Source organism: Heterodontus francisci, chromosome 23, assembly GCF_036365525.1.
Source record: "Heterodontus francisci isolate sHetFra1 chromosome 23, sHetFra1.hap1, whole genome shotgun sequence".
Taxonomy (NCBI): Eukaryota; Metazoa; Chordata; class Chondrichthyes; order Heterodontiformes; family Heterodontidae; genus Heterodontus; species Heterodontus francisci.
Genome location: NC_090393.1, coordinates 61,260,239 through 61,278,994, shown reverse-complemented (window position 1 = coordinate 61,278,994; position 18,756 = coordinate 61,260,239). Strand labels below are relative to the sequence as shown.

At 46.5% G+C, this 18,756-nt stretch overlaps 1 protein-coding gene across 5 annotated transcripts in view; it reads right to left on the bottom strand.

Moving 5' to 3' along the window:
• The window catches only part of patz1 (POZ/BTB and AT hook containing zinc finger 1), a 112,552-nt gene extending 102,884 nt beyond the window's left edge, over positions 1-9,668 (bottom strand). For all 5 annotated transcript variants that reach the window (XR_010977299.1, XR_010977300.1, XR_010977301.1 and 2 more), the window contains exon 1: positions 8,157-9,668. Coding sequence is in view for 1 of the 5 variants with exons in the window: in XM_068055399.1 (XP_067911500.1) it covers positions 8,157-9,361 (1,205 nt within the window). In the remaining 4 variants the exon portion in view is untranslated. The remainder of the gene's footprint in view (positions 1-8,156) is intronic.
• Positions 9,669-18,756: the final 9,088 nt, after the last annotated feature.

Here is an 18,756-nt window from a genome sequence, read left to right as displayed (position 1 = left end):
AAGCATGAAGATGAATGGACATTAATTGTCCACTCTGGTTGACTTAGTCCTTTCACCTGTTGTCGAGTAACAGAGAAAGCTCTGTATAAAAGTCTGCTTCCTAGTGCCAACTGAAGACTCTTCTGCTGCCCTCCTTGCATCAGCCACCAATATTCAACATAGTGAGAAACCTCTCCAAGATCACCATAGATTGTAGCTGTCCAACCCTGGAGACAAAGGCTTGGACAAATAATTTTTGTAGATACAAGAAAGGCAAAGTTTGGCTTTTATTGATAAACTATATTTAGCTGTGCATGGATAGCAGAAAAATTTGCATACTGAACTGATCATGAGCAACTAATTATGGACTACCATTTAACATACATTACAGTGGATGCAATACATGTTACACACCGATAGAGACTATTATATGTGAAGCAACAAGAGCAGGTTTCAAGTAATGAAATCTTACCAGAACCAGTGGAGTCAATGGATGAATTATGTCTCTTTTCCTAGGGGAGAATATTTGGCTCTCCCTTACTTCTATCCATGTTAACTGTTCTCTCCTCAAACATATCCGGGTCTTGCACAGCCAGTGTTATGTTGAATGCCATTTTCTGCCGAGCCGTTTAATGTGACTCATGGCGTGCTTCCTGCAGCTTCAAAGACTTTGTTGACCTTTTGGCTATAGTACACTAATTATATCAACAGTTGTAATCTGGAGGCATTTAGCCTTTTGTATCTAGAAATAAATCTCCACATTTTACAAATTAAATAGTTTGACTGTTGCAGTTAATTGCAATGTATATTCAGCATCATTTTTCATTCTTTGCTACTGGTGTGGAATAGGAAACAAGTCATCTGCACAAGTCAGGCAGTTCACTACTGGTAATTCAGCTGGTTATTGACATTATGATCATTGCTCCATCGAACTTATGTGTTTTTTTTTCCTGATTACACCTTTGTGCAGTGATTTTGTTTTTACATTAAAGGCACGACATGTATATGCAAGTTGCTGTTAGCTATCCTAAACTCCAAATATACTATCTTGCGTGCTCGTTCTCCCCCCCCCCCCCCACTGAATCAAGACTCATCAGTCTCGTATTCTAATGCATTTACTCCTAGCACCTCCAACCTGTACAACTCCTCACCTCTCTCAGTCTTCACCATCTCCAGCGAACTACATGTTTTTAAAACCAAGGCTTAATATCACCTAATCACCACTTCTTTGTCTATCTTCAACTTATTTTCAACTCTTTTCAACCCTGGTGCTTGTCCAGCACTGTGGACCCTGGTTTCACCAGGGTTTCCTCAAACAAGTGAACTTTGATTGAAAATCTCCATTTCCTACCAGCAGACATCAGTTTTGTCATGGCAGACAACAGACTGAAAATCCAGCCAAATCTACGTTCTACCATAACCTACATAATCTACTCCTATGCATTTCAGCCAGTTAGTACAATTGATAGAATGTAACATCCCACCTTTGAGTTATGATCTGAAGCAAACTTGGAATTTCAAACTGGTTTACATAGACATTCAATGCCAAGACAGTACACCTTTTGTTTTTAAGAAAAAAAAACAGCATGAGTTGCACGTCAGACAACACTACTTCAAAGCCATCGGTGCAAGAAGACAGAGCCACAACTAGAAACACAACATATCACACAATACAATGAGAAAGGGACGTCATTACTTGCAAAGATACAATGGGATGTGTCAATCAGAAAAATACAAAGAGCTGAGTGTGAAAGGGTACTGGAGACTGATGAAAAGCCACAAAAATAGCTACTATCTTAAGTTCACTATGCAAGAGGCTACACTACAAAAGAGAAACCACACAATTTACAAGTATTTAAAAGAACGTTTTCTTTTAAATTTGAATTAAAGTTAAATGGTCATAAAATCCATTAAATAAACAACTAAAGGGCATTTTTTTAGCATATCTCCACAGGTTATTACACCTCCAGTGATGCAACATTCAAGGAAAGCATTGATTATAAGAGTCAAAGGGACCAGCAGATATCATGAAGTGATTTTCCACCCATAATCAATCATTCAGGCCCCTGACTGAACATGCTGTTTCATCACACATTTTTCTTGCGTTAACCTAGGGCAGTTTTTTTTTTACAATCACTATATTTGATTAACCTTACCAGGCCACAATTTTGGAATGAGCGTCCCAACAGCTGATGTTCAGTATTGCAAAACTTAGTTTTCAAAGTGGAAGGGAACAACTGTGTCATTATGAAGTTTGTCACACTGCTTGGGATTTTTTTTTTAAATTTATAACAACCAGCAATGTACCAACCCAAAAGTTTCTTTCCCAATCTGTATTAGGTTTGAGCACTGGGTGATTAATGGTGAACTGTAGGGTTTGTTGTACTCGTCAAGGACATCTGCAACTAGTTTGGAAGGTGCACTCAGCCAATTAGATTTCAGCACTCTCTAAAGCTATGGTCGTCATAAGATGACCCTGGGCCCATTTGCACACCCACCCCCACTTCACCATGACCTCCAACTGATTTGCTGTTCCGTGTGCCTTCTTTCATGACCTGTCCAGCTGTAAGATGCTGAGCTGGAATTCTAGTCCTGTATTTGCTCCATCTCCAACTCTGCAGTAAAAGTTAGGAGAAGACAATCTGGAGGCAGGGACAGCCTAGCTTCCTTACAGCAAGGTGAAAGAAGCTTGTTAAAATACAACTGTTGTTCGTACAATTATCTCCATCTCTCCCATCTTCCTTTTGGGAAGGGGGAGAAAGTGCTTCTGCTCTACTGGACAAATGCCCACAGCAGCATAACTTAAATCAAAAGTTCACCATGTGGGCTGATTAGAGGGTCTCTGCATTAGTGAGTTACAAGGCTCCATGCTTGTGCCTCCTTCTGTGCCATAAATGATTCTGGAGATTCATTGACTTTGATGTAACATTGCTGAAAAGTCATATTTAAACAGACTAGCAAACTGCAGTCAATGGCAAGTGCAACAGCATGAAAGTTGAAAGCTCCAGTGATGGGGAAAGAAAGAACTTGCATTTATCCAACATTTTTCTTATCTTCAGGACGTCCCAAAGTGCCTTACAACTAATGAGTTACTTCTGAAGTGTAATTTTTATTTTCATAATGTTACAACTATTATAGCCATAATCCCAATCAATCAGGCCCTCGAAGCCCAAATGAATCAGTCCCAACTGTGCTTAGAACATTTGCTGAATTGTTCTTCTTGAATGTTATGGGCCCAGAGTCAGTCCTCAGACAATTCAATTCATTCCACGTGATACCAAGGCACTGGAACAGTTCCTACAGATTGGATGGTAGCTAATGTAACCCCACTATTTAAAAAAGGGAGGTAGAGAGAAAGCAGGGAATTATAGACCAGTCAGCCTGACGTCGGTAGTGGGGAAAATTCTACAGTCCATTATCAAAGATTTTATAGCAGAGCACTTGCAAAACAGTGGTAGAATCGGGCAGAGTCAGCATGGATTTACGAAAGGGAAATCATGCTTGACAAATCTTCTAGAATTCTTCAAGGATGTAACTAGTAGAGTTGATGAGGGGGAGCCAGTGGATGTGGTTTATTTGGACTTTCAGAAGGCTTTCGATAAAGTCCCGCATAAGAGATCAGCGTGTAAAATTAAAGCGCATGGGATTGGGGGGTAGTGTATTGCGATGGATAGAAAATTGTTAGCAGACAGGAAACAAAGAGTAGGGATAAATGGGTCTTTTTCCGAATCGCAGGCAGTGACTAGTGGGGTACCGAAGGGATCGGTGCTAGGACCCCAGCTATTCACAATATATATTAATGATTTAGATGAGGGAACTAAATGTAATATCTCCAAATTTGCAGATGACACAAAAATGGGTAAGAGGGTGAGTTGTGAGGAGGATGCAGAGAGGCTTCAGGGTGATTTGAACAAGTTGAGTGAGTGGGCAAATGCATGACAGATGCAGTATAATGTGGATAAATGTGAGGTTATCCACTTTGGTAGCAAAAACAGGAAGGCAGATTATCTGAATGGCTATAAACTGAGAGAGGGGAATATGCAGCGATACCTGGGTGTTCTCATACACCAGTCGCTGAAGGTAAGCATGCAGGCGCAACAGGCGGTAAAAAAGGCCTTCACAGCGAGAGGATTTTTGAGTACAGGAGCAGGGATGTCTTGCTGCAATTATACAGGGTCTTGGTGAGGCCATACCTGGAATATTGTGTGCAGTTTTGGTCTCCTTATCTGAGGAAGGATGTTCTCGCTATAGAGGGAATGCAGCGAAGGTTTACCAGACTGATTCCTGGGATGGTGGGGCTGACGTATGAGGAGAGATTGAGTCGGTTAGGATTATATTCGCTGGAGTTCAGAAGAGTGAGGGGGGAATCTCATAGAAACCTATAAAATTCTAACAGGACTTGACAGGGTAGATGCAGGAAGGATGTTCCCGATGGTGGGGGACTCCAGAACCGGGGTCATATTCTAAGGATGCAGGGTAAGCCGTTCAGAACTGAGATGAGGAGAAATTTCTTCACCCTGAGAGTGGTGAGCCTGTGGAATTCGCTACCACAGAAAGCAGTTGAGGCCAAAACATTGTATGTTTTCAAGAAGGAGTTAGATATAGCTCTTGGGTCTAAAGGGATCAAAGAGTATGGGGCGAAAGCAGGAACAGGCTATTGAGTTGGATGATCAGCCATGATCATAATGAATGGTGGAGCAGGCTCGAAGGGCCGAATGGCCTACTCCTGCTCGTATTTTCTATGTTTCTATGTGGATACACCAAAGGTTATGGGCCCTGACAACATCTCGGCTGTAGGACTGAAGACCTCTGCTCCAGATCTAGTCGTGCCCCTAGCGTTCCACTACAGCTATAACACTGGCATCTACCCGTCAATGTAGAATATTGAGCTGATGAAAGGTCGCCGACCTGAAACGTTAACTCTGTTTTTCTCTCCACAGATCCTGCCAGACCCACTGTGTATTTCCAGCACTTTGTTTTTATTTCAGATTTCCAGCATCCACAGTATTTTGCTTTTATTATATTAATGTGGAAAATTGCCCAGGTATGCCCGGTCCACAAAAAAGCAGGACAAATCCAATCTGGCCCATTACCAGCCCATTGGTCTACTCTCAATCATCAGCAAAGTGATGGAAGTTGTCAACGGCACCATCACACTTACTCAGCAACAACCTACTCACCGATTCTCAGTTTGGGTTTCACCACAGACACTCCGCTCCAAGTGTTGGTCCAAACGTGGACAAAAGAGTTGAACGCAAGAGGGAAGGTGAGAATGACTGCCCTTGACATCAAGGCAGCATTTGATCAAGTGTTGCATCAAGGAGCACTAGCAAAACATCAACGGGAATAAGGAGGAAAATTCACAACTGGTTTGGAGTCATCCCGAGCACAAAAGGCAGATGGTTGCAGTTGTTAGAGGCCAATCATCTCAGCCCCAGGATATTGTTGCAGGAGTTCCTCAGAGTAGTGTCCGAGGCCCAACCATCTTCAATTGCATCATCAACGACCTGCCCTTCAACCTAAGATCAGAAGTGGGAATGTTCGCTGATGGATTGCAGTGTTCACTACCATTTGCAACTCCTCAGATACTGAAGCAGTTCGTGCCTGCACACAGCAAGACCTGGACAATATCCATGCTTGGGCTGAAAATGACAAGTAACATACATGCTACACAAGTGCCAGGCAATGACCATCTCCAACAAAAGAGAATCTAACCATCTCCCCTTGACATTCATCAGCATGATCATCGCTGAATCTCCCATCATCAACATCCTTGGGGGTTACCATTGACCAGAAACTCAACTGGACTAGCCATATAAATACTGTGGCTGCAAGGAGGTCAGAAGCTGTGAATTCTGCAGCAAACAACTCACCTCCTGACTTGCAAAGCCTGTCCACCTACAAATCACAAGTCAGGAGTGTGATGGAATACTCTCTACTTGCCTGGATGAGTGATGCACTGCAGCAACTCGTCAAGTTTCCTTCAATAGCACCTTCCAAACCTGTGACTTCTACCACCTAGATAAACAAGGGCAGCAGACGCATGGGAACACCATCACCTGCAAATTTCTTTCCAAGTTACACCTCATCCTGACTTGGAACTATATCGCCGTTCTTTCACTAGCGCTAGATCAAAATCATGGAACTCCCTAACAGCGCTGTGGGAGTACATACACCACATGGACTTCAGTGATGCAAGGCAGTTCACCACCAGCTTCTCAAGAGCAATTAGGGATGGACAATAAATGTTGGCCTTGCCAGCGATGCTCACACCCCAAGAACAAATAAAAAAAAATTCTCAAGCAATTGTTCAAATCACCAGACATGCACCTGTAACCAGCAGACGTCATACTAAATGTTGTTTACAATAATGAGATCAGAGGGCCAGATTCTCCTCCCATTATCTATAAACCTAACCAAAATTCATAACTGTACTCCTGGTGCTTTTGCACAGTATGAATCTTTCACAACTCCAAGACACTTTTAATCAAATCTTAGTGACAACACTGGTTTAATCTGAAACACAGGTAAAATCTAAATATCCAGCACAAGCAGTAAAGGCAAATATAGTGGCGCAGTAATGGTACCAATGTACCATGCCAAAAAGTGACAGACTGTGGCTTTATATATGGTTTCTTTCCCCCACCCCACCTGCCAGTCTCAGCCACCATACAGCAGGGAGGTCCTGAGCCCAGGCCGGCTGTCTACTAGTGAGTAAGGTGGGTTGAAGAGACAGAGAAAAAAAAAAGGCCAATGATTTGCCCCCATGCTCAACAGCCAGTTTTACAGTGCCATTAGCTTGAGCTTGTTGTTTACTGCACACTCACCTGACCCTCCTTCCCACCCCAAAGCCCTGGAGAGCACAGGAAAACAATATAAAAAAGTGACAAGTGGGGCAGGCCAGGGTCACTCAACAGGGTGCATTAACATGCTGGCTAGCAAAACACGTTTCTAAAATCTCAGCTGGGCAACCTTGGAAGGCAGCGAGAGAGAGAGAGAGAGAGAGAAAGAAAAAGGGAATTCAGAAGTTGAGTTAAGCAGTGCTGCTCACATGCGCCTTCTAGTTGTTGGTGGCTCATTGACAATCACAGAGGCCTATAAGCAGTGTGCCTACCAATGCTCTGTGAATAACACTGGGGGGCAGGCTGGGGGGGGGTTGGGGAGGTGAATGTTAGCAAATGGCTTAGAAAATGGTGGAAACAGAAGAAGAAAATAGGCATTTTTTGTTAAAACATGTACTAAAATAAATAAACACAGATTTTCAGAAATGAATGCTGCCTTCTTTTACTATAGGCCCCAATTCAAGTTCACAGATTGAAACTTTGTCACTGAAAAACAATAGGAGCTTTAACTCCATGCTGCTTCTTTGTCTAATAGGCCCTGTGTTGCATCAGCTTACATACAGCCATACACCATGATTACTGGAGTTTAATGGTACATAATACTGAATATTCCCCCCTTTCAACCCAAACTGCATCCAGAATTGAAAAACACAATTGTCTACATGCATGGCAATGAATCACAAAGTTTGAGAATGAAAGCAGTACAGTAAATAGTAAGTAATAGAAGTCTACCTGACAGCAACAATACTGTTTAGGAGCATTATCCTTGGTAACAATGTCTAATGCTTTGAGTGCCAGTCACATAGTGACGCACTGTTTGATGGAATTTTCAAACTTGACTAAGCAGGACTTTCACATTCAAGTACTGAGCAACCTGCTGCACGTTTACATGACTGCCTCTAATTTCCAGCAGTCACAATTTTTCTACCATTGTTTGCTTCAGGTTTGCATAGTTACTAATATCAACACCTTATGGGGGGGGAAGGAAAGCAGGAACAGAGTAAAGATCTTTTGCAATATGCTTCTTAATTAACCCCTTGAAACTGCTCCCATCACCAGACTAGTACCCAGCGTTATACAATACACTCTCAAGATACTCAAGTTTGAAAGCCAGGAAACTATAATTGCACTGCTGGGTGGTTTATACACTTCAAGTGGGGATAATTTGAAAGCTTCACACTCTTAGAATTACAATTTCACTGAATACCACTGCTTTTCTAGTTTTCAGGCTGGCTTGTTCCAATCACTTGCACAGTACTTGCTGTGCTAACCAGATGGAGTTCCTCCTTACTCAGCATGTTAAGTGTTAAGGAGAAATTAACCCTTTCTACTCACCTGGAAAAGCCCTTTCCGCAGCTAATGCAGATGTAGGGCTTGCCCACCGCCCCATCGTGAGACCGAATGTGGTAAGTCATCCGGTCCTTCCGCTTGAATCGCTGGTGACAGATGGGACACTCAAATGGCTTTTCTCCCGAATGCGACAGTTTGTGGCGGTTCAAGTGATAAACGTCCCTGAAAGCTTTGCCACAGAGCTCACAGGCCACATTTTTCCGCATTCTGCCTCTTTTACGAGAAATGTCAAGGCCGCTCGAAGATGCCAGCAGATTGTCCCCAAGTCCTGGAAGTTGATTTTCTCCTGACCCCAATTCCACATTCAACCCGGTGTGTTGTGCCTCGTGGAGTAGCAGACGATTGGCGTTCTTGAACACTTTCCCACAGAAGCTGCAGGGGTAAAACCCCTCGTCCCTCATGGCCAGCGGAGCCGTCAGCAGTGGCAGGTCGAGCAAAGAGGACTTCCGAGGCCGCCCACGTCCCCTCTTGATGACCTTGGCGTGGTCGGCACCCAGCGAGTTCACCGGGGCCTGGAACTGACCGGCCACAAGGGTCGGCGCGGGAGGCGAAGTCACCAAGCCATCCATCATCGGCAGGGTGCCCTGTAGGGATGGCAGGGTGGCAGCGGGGGGGCCAGGGCTACCTACCTTGACATCACCAGTGCCCTGTAGGTGCCCATTCTCACCCACAAAGTTGCCATTGGCGCAGGCAGCAGCAGCCAAGTCCAGGGTGAAGCCAAAGTCTACGTTGGCAGGGCGGAAGAGCATCATGTCCCCCCTGGCCGGTGGTACCATGATCTGGACGTTGGACTGTTTGATGACCTCCTGGCAGATCTCGATGATGGACCTCATGAGCAGGAATTTGGCGGCCGTCATGAGCTCGGGGAAGCTCTCCAGCCTGACCACGATGCGGGAGGTGTAGGCGAAGTCCAGGATGTCCCTGAAGACCTTGGCGCTGATGGTGTGCATCTCCAGCTCCCGGCCTGCGGCCTCGTCCACGGGTGAGCCGAACACCGACTCGAAGTAGTCGCTGCAGGCGGCCAGCACGGCCTTGTGAGCCGGGAAGCTCTCGTCGCCCACCCGCAGCACCACGTCGCAGAAGCGGCCGCCGTTCTTCCTCTGGCCGTTGAGTTTCTTCAACATGTCGGCGCTGTGCTGGCTCACCTGGTAGGTGTAGCTGTTCCAGGCCTGCTCGGCAGCCCTTTCCATCGCAGCCGCCCAGTTAGCGATAGAAAAGGGAAAAAGAAACCTCCCCTCACACACACACACTAACTAAATAAATAAATAATAAATAAATTATAGTCGCTTTAAATTTTAAAAAGGAGCGCGCACGATTCGGAACTCCGCCTCACGCCGAGCCCAGAGGGAAAGGCTGAGCTGGGCCTGGGACTGGGGTGAGCTGAGGTGGGGGGGGGGAAGCGGTTGCTGCCGCTTTTGTTTCACCTCACAGCCCGGGCCCCCGCCATCCAGAGCCGCCTCCAAACAACATGGCAGCCCCGGCGCTTCCGCTCAGGCCGACCCCTCCCCCCCCGACCCCAGCCCAGCCCTCCCCGTCCCACTGCTTTTGCTTTCTCCCCTCCCTCTTCCCATCTCCCCTCCCCCCCTACCACTCACCTCCCTCCACTCCCTTCTACCCAGCTCCCCTCCCCCCTCTCTACCCCACTCCCCTCCCCCCCCCCCCCCCCCTACCCTCCTCACCCCCACCCTCAGGACAGGGTTGACCTGCTCCTAGGTCGACCTGCTCCTGCTCCTAGATCAGCAGGGGTGAAGGTGGTAGCCCCCCCAGTAGTGAAAGAAAGACTGCAAGAGGTCAGAGAGACAGGGCAGTGGCAGGGGATGGTTCGCTGCAGGCAATGATCATGAGGTCTGCCTGTCCGAGACTTTCTTTGGAAAGTTAGGAGACCCAGGGAATTAATTAAATGGATTCTCCCTAGCTGAGGCTCAACAAGCTGACCCAGTATTGAGAGAGTTAGCACAGGTTGCCCAGTCTGAAAGTGAAGCAGAGGGAGTCCCTGACTGCTACTATTTAAAGAATGAGGTACTGATGAGGAAATGGAGTTCTCCACACAGACCTGAGGGCAAGCAGTGGACAGTAGTTCACCAGTTAGTGGTGCCGCAGAGGTAATGGGGAGAAATTTTAAGAAGGACCCATGAGACTACAGTGGGTGTACGGGTCGGCATAAAAAAAGACCAAAGCCCACATAAGACAGCAGTTTGACTGGCCAAAACTCCACAAAGATGTGGTGGAGTACTGCAGGAGTTGCCACATGTACCAGGTTGAGGGGAAACCCCAACCTACAGTGAAACCTGCACCCCTAAGTCCTGCACCGGTGTTAGGAGGACCCTCCAGGCGACGGCTGGTGAACTGTAAGGGACCCCTGCTAAGAACAAAAGGGGACAGGCAGGCACACAGCTTGAAAAGGTTTAGAAAGAGAAGGGGAAAAAGTGACCAAGAGGGCAGGTTAAAGGAAGTCCGGGAGGAATCCCAGATGAAAACCCCGACTGTCCAGTCAACCAACCCTGAAAATGTGAAAAATTAGACCCCACATCCTCCTACGTAAATGCAGACTCTAGAAGCACCCCACCAGAGTTGTGAACAGCATTTACAGGAACCTGCGGAGACAAAGAGAGACCTCGAGGGGTCAGAGAAACCGTGAGGGTGATGCCTAACTAGTCGAAGTGCCACAGGAGAGTGCAGTCAAGTCTGCACAGATACCTGCAGGTTGGAGTATCCCAGAGAACAAAGGGGAGATTAATAAAGAATCCTCCCCCACAGTCAGAGGGAAAGGGAACCTGAAACCAAGGCACTGAGATAGACCTGCCCACTACTGACTCTCCTGAAAAAAAAAATGACCTCAACAGGAACAAAACCCGAGGCAGTCATGGCAATTGGCAAACTGAAGAAAAGCTTCCCCAAAGAACCACATGGCTACTGGGATGCCTCAAAAGGGGAAATTAAAGCAGCACTGGCACTCAAAAAAGACAATTTTAATAGGCTTTAAGATTGATGAATGAATGGAAATGACTGAGAGAAATGAGTGGTTTTTCTTTCTGTATCTTATACTCTCAAACATTTTAATGAAAAGCGCTGTTTCTTTTCAAATCGTATTTGGATGTGGAGGTGTCATACAGGCCCCCACCTGCCAAGGTGAGGTTTTAAATGATGACTTTTCATCTGTGTTCACTATGGAGAAAGACGATGTAGGTGTAGAGATCAGGGAGGGGGATTGTAATATACTCGAACAAATTAGCATTGAAAGGGAGGAGGTAACAGCTGTTTTAGTGGGCTTAAGACTGGATAAATCCCCAGGCCCAGATCAGATGTATCCCAGACTGTTATATGAGGCAAGGGAGGAGATAGCAAGGGCTCTGACACAAATTTTCAAATCCTCTCTGGCCACAGGAGAGGTGCCAAAGGACTGGAGGACAGCGAATGTGGTACCATTATTCAAGAAGGGTAGCAGGGATAAACCAGGTAATTACAGGTCGGTGAGTTTAACATCCGTGGTAGGGAAGTTATTGGAAAAAAATCTGAGGGTCAGGATTAATCTCCACTTGGAGAGGCAGGGATTAATCAAGGACAGTCAGCATGGCTTTGTCAGGGGGAGATCTTGTCTAACAAATTTGATTGAAATTTTTGAGGAGGTGACTAGATGTGTAGATGAGGGTAAAGTAGTTGATGTAGTCTACATGGACTTCAGTAAGGCCTTTTGATAAAGTCCCGCATGGGAGATTGGTTAAGAAGGTAAGAGCCCATGAGATCCAGGGCAATTTGGCAAAATGGATCCAAAATTGGCTTAGTGGCAAGAGGCAGAGGGTGATGGTCGAGGGTTGTTTTTGCAATTGGAAGCCTGTGACCAATGGTGTACCACAGGGATCGGTGCTGGGACCCTTGCTGTTTGTCGTGTATATTAATGATTTAGACGTGAATATAGGAGGTATGATCAGTAAGTTTGCGGATGACACGAGAATTGGTGGTGTTGTACATAGTGAAGAGGAAAGCCTTAGATTACAGGACGAAATAGATGGGCAGAGCAGTGGCAAATGGAATTTAATCTTGAGAAGTGTGAGATGATGCATTTTTGGAGGACTAACAAGGCAATAGAATATACAATGAATGGTAGGACCCTAGGAAGTACAGAGCATCAGAGGGACCTTGGTGTACTTGTCCATAGATCACTGAAGGCAGCAGCGCAGGTAGATAAGGTGGTTAGAAAGGCATATGGGAATCTTGCCTTTATTAGCCGAGGCATAGAATATAAGAGCAGGGAGGTTATGATGGAGCGGTATAAAACACTAGTTAGGCCACAGCTGGAGTACTGCGTACAGTTCTGGTTACCACACTATAGGAAGGATGTGGGTGCAGAGGAGATTCACCAGAATGTTACCTGGGCTGGAGCATTTCAGCTATGAAGAGAGACTGGATAGGCTAGGGCTGTTTTCCTTGGAGCAGAGAAGGTTCAGGGGGGACCTGATTGAGGTATACAAAATTATGAGGGGCATAGATAGGGTAGATAGGAAGAAATCTTTTCCCTCAGCAGAGGGGCTAATAACCAGGGGGCATAGATTTAAGGTAAGGGGAAGGAGGTTTAGAGGGGATTTGAGGAAAAAACGTTTTCACCCAGAGGGTGGTTGGAATCTGGAACACACTGCTTGAAGGGGTAGTAGGGGCAGGAACCCTCACAACATTTAAGAAGTATTTAGTTGATCACTTGAAACGCCATAGTATACAAAGCCAAGTGCTGGAAAATTGGATTATAATAGATAGGTGCTTGATGGCCAGCACGGACACAATGGGCCAAAGTACCTGTTTCTGTGCTGTATAACTCTATGACATATTTCGCCACATGAACATTAACCTTAAAATTGTTGCTGGGAAGAAAAGAGGGCCTATCACAAGGAATCGCCAGGCCCCTCCCTGGAAAGACCTTTTTTGCATACTAGCAGACAGTGTTGGAACAAAGCAACCAGTCCCTGCCCCAATACACAAACAGACGTGGTCAGTCCAGTTTAGTCACATGACTAACTGGCTGTTGGAATTTTTGAATTTGAACTTGCCACAGAGGTTTTGAAGACATAAAGCTTTTTGCTCCTGGACTGAAAAGACCTCCTCTCCTATCTGCTCTCATCTCGCTTTCACCAGCTTCACAAACCATGAACCCCAAGAGAGAAAAGTCTCCTACAGTGAACAAGGTTTAAGAAGAATACTGGGCCCCAATGAAAAGCACGACTATCCACAATCAAGGACCCCACAGCAAGATCAAAGCTCAGTAAAAATCCCCCCTTCAAAGATTGCCTCAAACCTCTCCACTATTTTTCTTCTGCTCTTTTCTGTCTCTATTTGTATGCATGCTAGCATGGAGTGCAGCGTGTATCCGAAGGTGTTAACCAAATTAGATTTTAAGTTTAAGTTTTAATAAATGTCACTTTTCTTCTTTAAACCTAAGAAGGCCTGTTTGTGCTCATTTCTTTGCCTTATAATTGGAAAGCGGTGAACAAGGATTCATCAAGGGGGAGCTCAGAACACAGTGTGCTTAAAATTAAAACCCTGTTACAATAAGACCAGATGAAGGCTGAAAGAGACCCCTAGAAACCTTTCTCACCTGGTCGTAACACTCCTCTCTCCTCCCTCACTCCTCCCTCACTCCTCCTCCCCTCCCCTCCCTCCTCCTCCCCTCCCCCTACCCTTCCTGTCCCTCCTCCTCTCCCCGCCTGCCTCTCCCCCTCCACTTTCCCCCCTCCTGCCTCTCCCCCAACCCCCTCCCCTCTGCCAATCCCCTCTCCCCATCCCCCTCCCCCTCTCCTGCACCCCTCCCGCTCTACCCATCCCCCTAACCCCTTCTGTTCTACTCCGCAATTTCATTTCATCCGACGCATTAACAAAAAAACTTTTTTTCTTCCTTTCAGATGTCAAAGAACGCAAGCTCCAGCAGCTGATGGAGACGAATGCTCGTCCAGATCCTCCTTCTCCTTCACTTCCCTCTGACCCCACCCCTTCTGATCTGACCCCTTGCCGCGTATTCACTATACCCTCTGACCTCCCCCTCTCTAATGCTGAACGTTCTGTACTCAGCAAAGGTCTCAGTTTTATCCCCTTACGTCCCCACCTCAATGAATTTTGCACTCGGCATGACGTTGAGCTCTTCTTCCGTCCCCTCCGCCTCCGAGCTCACTTCTTTGACCAGGAGTCCTCCCCCTGATCAGTAGACCCATTCACCCGCCTCCAGCATTCTCCCTCTACCTGGACCCCTCCCCCTGGCCTCTTACCCGCTCTTGATCTCTTCATTGAAAACCTTCGGTGAGACATTGGTCATCTCAATTTCTCTGCCCCCCTCACTCACTCTAACCTGTCCCCCTTTGAACTTGAGGCACTCCGTTCTCTCAAGTCTAACCCCGACATGGTCATCAAACCTGCAGACAAGGGTGGCACTGTTGTTGTATGGCGTACCAACCTCTACCTTGCAGAGGCTGAACGCCAACTCACAGACACTTCTTCCTACCTCCCTCTGGACCATGACCCCACCACTGAACATCAAGCTACTGTCCACAGGACTGTCACTGACCTCATCTCCTCTGGAGATCTTCCCTCTACAGCTTCCAACCTCATAGTGCCGCAACCCCGGACAGCCCGCTTCTACCTCCTTCCCAAAATCCACAAACAGGACTGTCCCGGCAGACCCATTGTGTCAGCCTGCTCCTGCCCCACTGAACTTATTTCTTCCTATCTTGACTCTATCTTTTCTCCACTGGTCCAGTCTCTTCCCACCTATATCCGTGACTCTTCTGACGCCCTACGTCATTTTGACAATTTCCAGTTTCCTGGCCCCAACTGCCTCCTCTTCACTATGGACGTCCAATCTCTCTACACCTCCTTCCCCCACCAGGATGGTTTGAGGGCTCTCCGTTTCTTCCTTGAACAGAGGCCCAACCAGTCCCCATCCACCACCACCCTCCTCCGCCTGGCTGAACTTGTACTCACATTGAACAACTTCTCCTTCAACTCCGCTCACTTCCTTCAGGTAAAAGGTGTTGCTATGGGTACCCGCATGGGTCCTAGTTATGCCTGTCTTTTTGTGGGATATGTCGAGCATTCTTTGTTCCAGTCCTACTCAGGCCCCGTCCCCCAACTCTTTTTCCAGTACATTGATGACTGTATCGGTGCCGTTTCCTGCTCCCGCCCCGAACTGGAAAACTTTATCAACTTTGCTTCCAATTTCCACCCTTCTCTCACCTTTACATGGTCCATCTCTGACACTTCCCTTCCCTACCTCAACTTCTCTGTCTCCATCTCTGGGGATAGGTTGTCTACTAATATCCATAGAGTTCCGAAGAAGGGTCACTGACCCGAAACGTTAACTCTGCTTCTCTCTCCACAGATGCTGCCAGACCTGCTGAGTATTTCCAGCATTTCTTGTTTTTATTTCAGATTTCCAGCATCCGCAGTGTTTTGCTTTTATATTAGGGTAATAATAGTAGTAGATTTCAACTTCCCCAATATCAACTGGGATAGTCTTAGTGCAAAAGGCTTTAAGGGGGCAGACTTCTTAAAGTGTATTCTGGAGAGATTTTTGAGCCAGCACGCAGAGAGTCCTACAAGAGGAAGTGCGTTACTGGACCTAATCCACGGGAATGAAGCCGGACAAGTGGTAGAAGTGGCAGTAAGGGAGCATTTTGGGGATAGTGACCATAACTCTGGAAGATTTAAGGTAGTTATGGAAAAGGACAAAGAGGGACTGGAAATAAAGGTACTGAATTAGGGGAAGGCAGATTTCAATATGATAAAACAGAATCTGGCCAAAGTGGACTGGGAGCAGCTTCTTGTAGGAAAGTCTACATCAGACCAGTGGGAGTCATTCAAAAAGAAAATAGTGAGAGTTCAGAGCCAACATGTTCCCGTAAAGGTGAAGAGTCGGACCAAAAAGTCCAGGGAACCCTGGATGTCAAGGGATATAGAGGATTGGATACAGAAAAAAAGGAGGCATATGGCAGATTCAGAGTGCTGAAAACAGCGGAGGCACTAGAGGTGTATAGAAATGTAGGGGGGTACTTAAAAAAGTAATTAGGAGAGCGAAGAGAGAGCATGAAAAAACACTGGCAGACAAGATAAAGGAAAATCCCAAGACATTTTATAAGTATATTAAGGGCAAGAGGATAACCAGGGAAAGAGAAATCTGCCTTCCCCCAATTCAGTACTTTTATTTCCGGTCCCTCTTTGTCCTTTTCCATAACTACCTTAAATCTTACAGAGTTATGGTCACTATCCCTGAAATGCTCCCCTACTGCCACGTCTACCACTTGTCCGGCTGCATTCCCTAGGATTAGGTCCAGGGCGCATTCAGGACCAAAGTGGCAATCTGTGTGTGGAGCCAGAGGACATAGGTGAGGTTTTAAATGATTACTTTTCATCTATGTTCACTATGGAGCAGGGCGATGTAGGTGTCGAGATCAGGAAGGGGGATTGTGATATACTTGAACAAATTAGCATTGAAAGGGAGGAAGTATTAGCTGTTTTAGTGGGCTTAAAGGTGGATAAATCCCCAGGCCCAGATCAGATATACCCCAGGCTGTTATGTGAGGCAAGGGAGGAGATAGCAGGGGCTCTGACACAAATTTTCAAATTCTCTCTGGCCACAGTAGAGGTACCAGAGGACTGGAGGACAGTGAATGTGGTACCATTATTCAAGAAGGGTAGCAGGGATAAACCAAGTAATTACATGCCAGTGAGTCTAACATCAGGGTAGGGAAACTATTGGAAAAAATTCTGAGGGTCAGGAGTAATCTCCACTTGGAGAGGCAGGGATTAATCAGGGATAGTCAGCATGGCTTTGTCAGGGGAAGATCATGTCTAACAAACTTGATTGACTTTTTCGATGAGGTGACTAGATGTGTAGATGAGGGTAAAGCAGTTGATGTAGTCTACATGGACTTCAGGAAGGCTTTTGATAAGGTCCCGCATGGGAGATTGGTTAAGAAGGTAAGAACCCATGGGATCCAGGGCAATTTGTCAAATTGGATCCAAAATTGCCTTAGTGGAAGGACGCAGAGGGTGATGGTCGAGGGTTGTTTTAGCGAGTGGAGGCCTGTGACCAGTGATTTATGACAGGGATCAGTGCTGGGACCCTTACTGTTTGTAGTGTATATTAATGATTTAGACGTGAATATAGGAGGTATGATCAGTAAGTTCACAGATGACAGAAAAATTGGTGGTGTCGTAAATAGTGAAGAGGAAAGCCTTAGATTACAGGATGATATAGTTGGGCTGGTAAGATGGGCGGAGCAGTGGCAAATGTAATTTAATCCTGAGAAGTGTGAGGTGATGCATTTTGGGAGGACTAACAAGGCAATGTAATATATAATGGGTGGTAGGACCCTAGGAAGTACAGAGGGTCAGAGCTAACAAGGCAAGGGAATTTACAATGTTGTGAGGGTTCCTGCCTCTACCACCTCTTCAGGCAGAATGCTCCAGATTCCAACCACCCTCTGGATGAAATTTTTTTCCCTCAAATCCCCTCTAAACCTCTTGCCCCTTACCTTAAGTCTATGCCCCCTGGTTATTGACCCCTCCACTAAGGGAAAAAGTTTCTACCTATCTATCCTATCAATGCCCCTCTTAATTTTGTACACCTCAATCAGATCCCCCCCCTTAGCCTTCTCTGCTCTAAGGAAAACAACCCTAGCCTATCCAGTCTCTCTTCATAGCTGAAATGCTCCAGCCCAGGCAACATCCTGGTGAATCTCCTCTGCACCCTCTCTAGTGCAATCTTCTTTTGGGCCTCCTTATCTCGAGAGACAGTGGATACGCGCCTGGAGGTGGTCAGTGGTTTGTGAAGCAGCGCCTGGAGTGGCTATAAAGGCCAATTCTGGAGTGACAGGCTCTTCCACAGGTGCTGCAGAGAAATTTGTTTGTTGGGGCTGTTGCACAGTAGGCTCTCCCCTTGCGCCTCTGTCTTTTTTCCTGCCAACTACTAAGTCTCTTCGACTCGCCACAATTTAGCCCTGTCTTTATGGCTGCCCGCCAGCTCTGGCGAATGCTGGCAACTGACTCCCACGACTTGTGATCAATGTCACACGATTTCATGTCGCGTTTGCAGACGTCTTTATAACGGAGACATGGACGGCCGGTGGGTCTGATACCAGTGGCGAGCTCGCTGTACAATGTGTCTTTGGGGATCCTGCCATCTTCCATGCGGCTCACATGGCCAAGCCATCTCAAGCGCCGCTGACTCAGTAGTGTGTATAAGCTGGGGGTGTTGGCCGCTTCAAGGACTTCTGTGTTGGAGATATAGTCCTGCCACCTGATGCCAAGTATTCTCCGAAGGCAGCGAAGATGGAATGAATTGAGACGTCGCTCTTGGCTGGCATACGTTGTCCAGGCCTCGCTGCCGTAGAGCAGGGTACTGAGGACACAGGCCTGATACACTCGGACTTTTGTGTTCCGTGTCAGTGCGCCATTTTCCCACACTCTCTTGGCCAGTCTGGACATAGCAGTGGAAGCCTTACCCATGCGCTTGTTGATTTCTGCATCTAGAGACAGGTTACTGGTGATAGTTGAGCCTAGGTAGGTGAACTCTTGAACCACTTCCAGAGCGTGGTCGCCAATATTG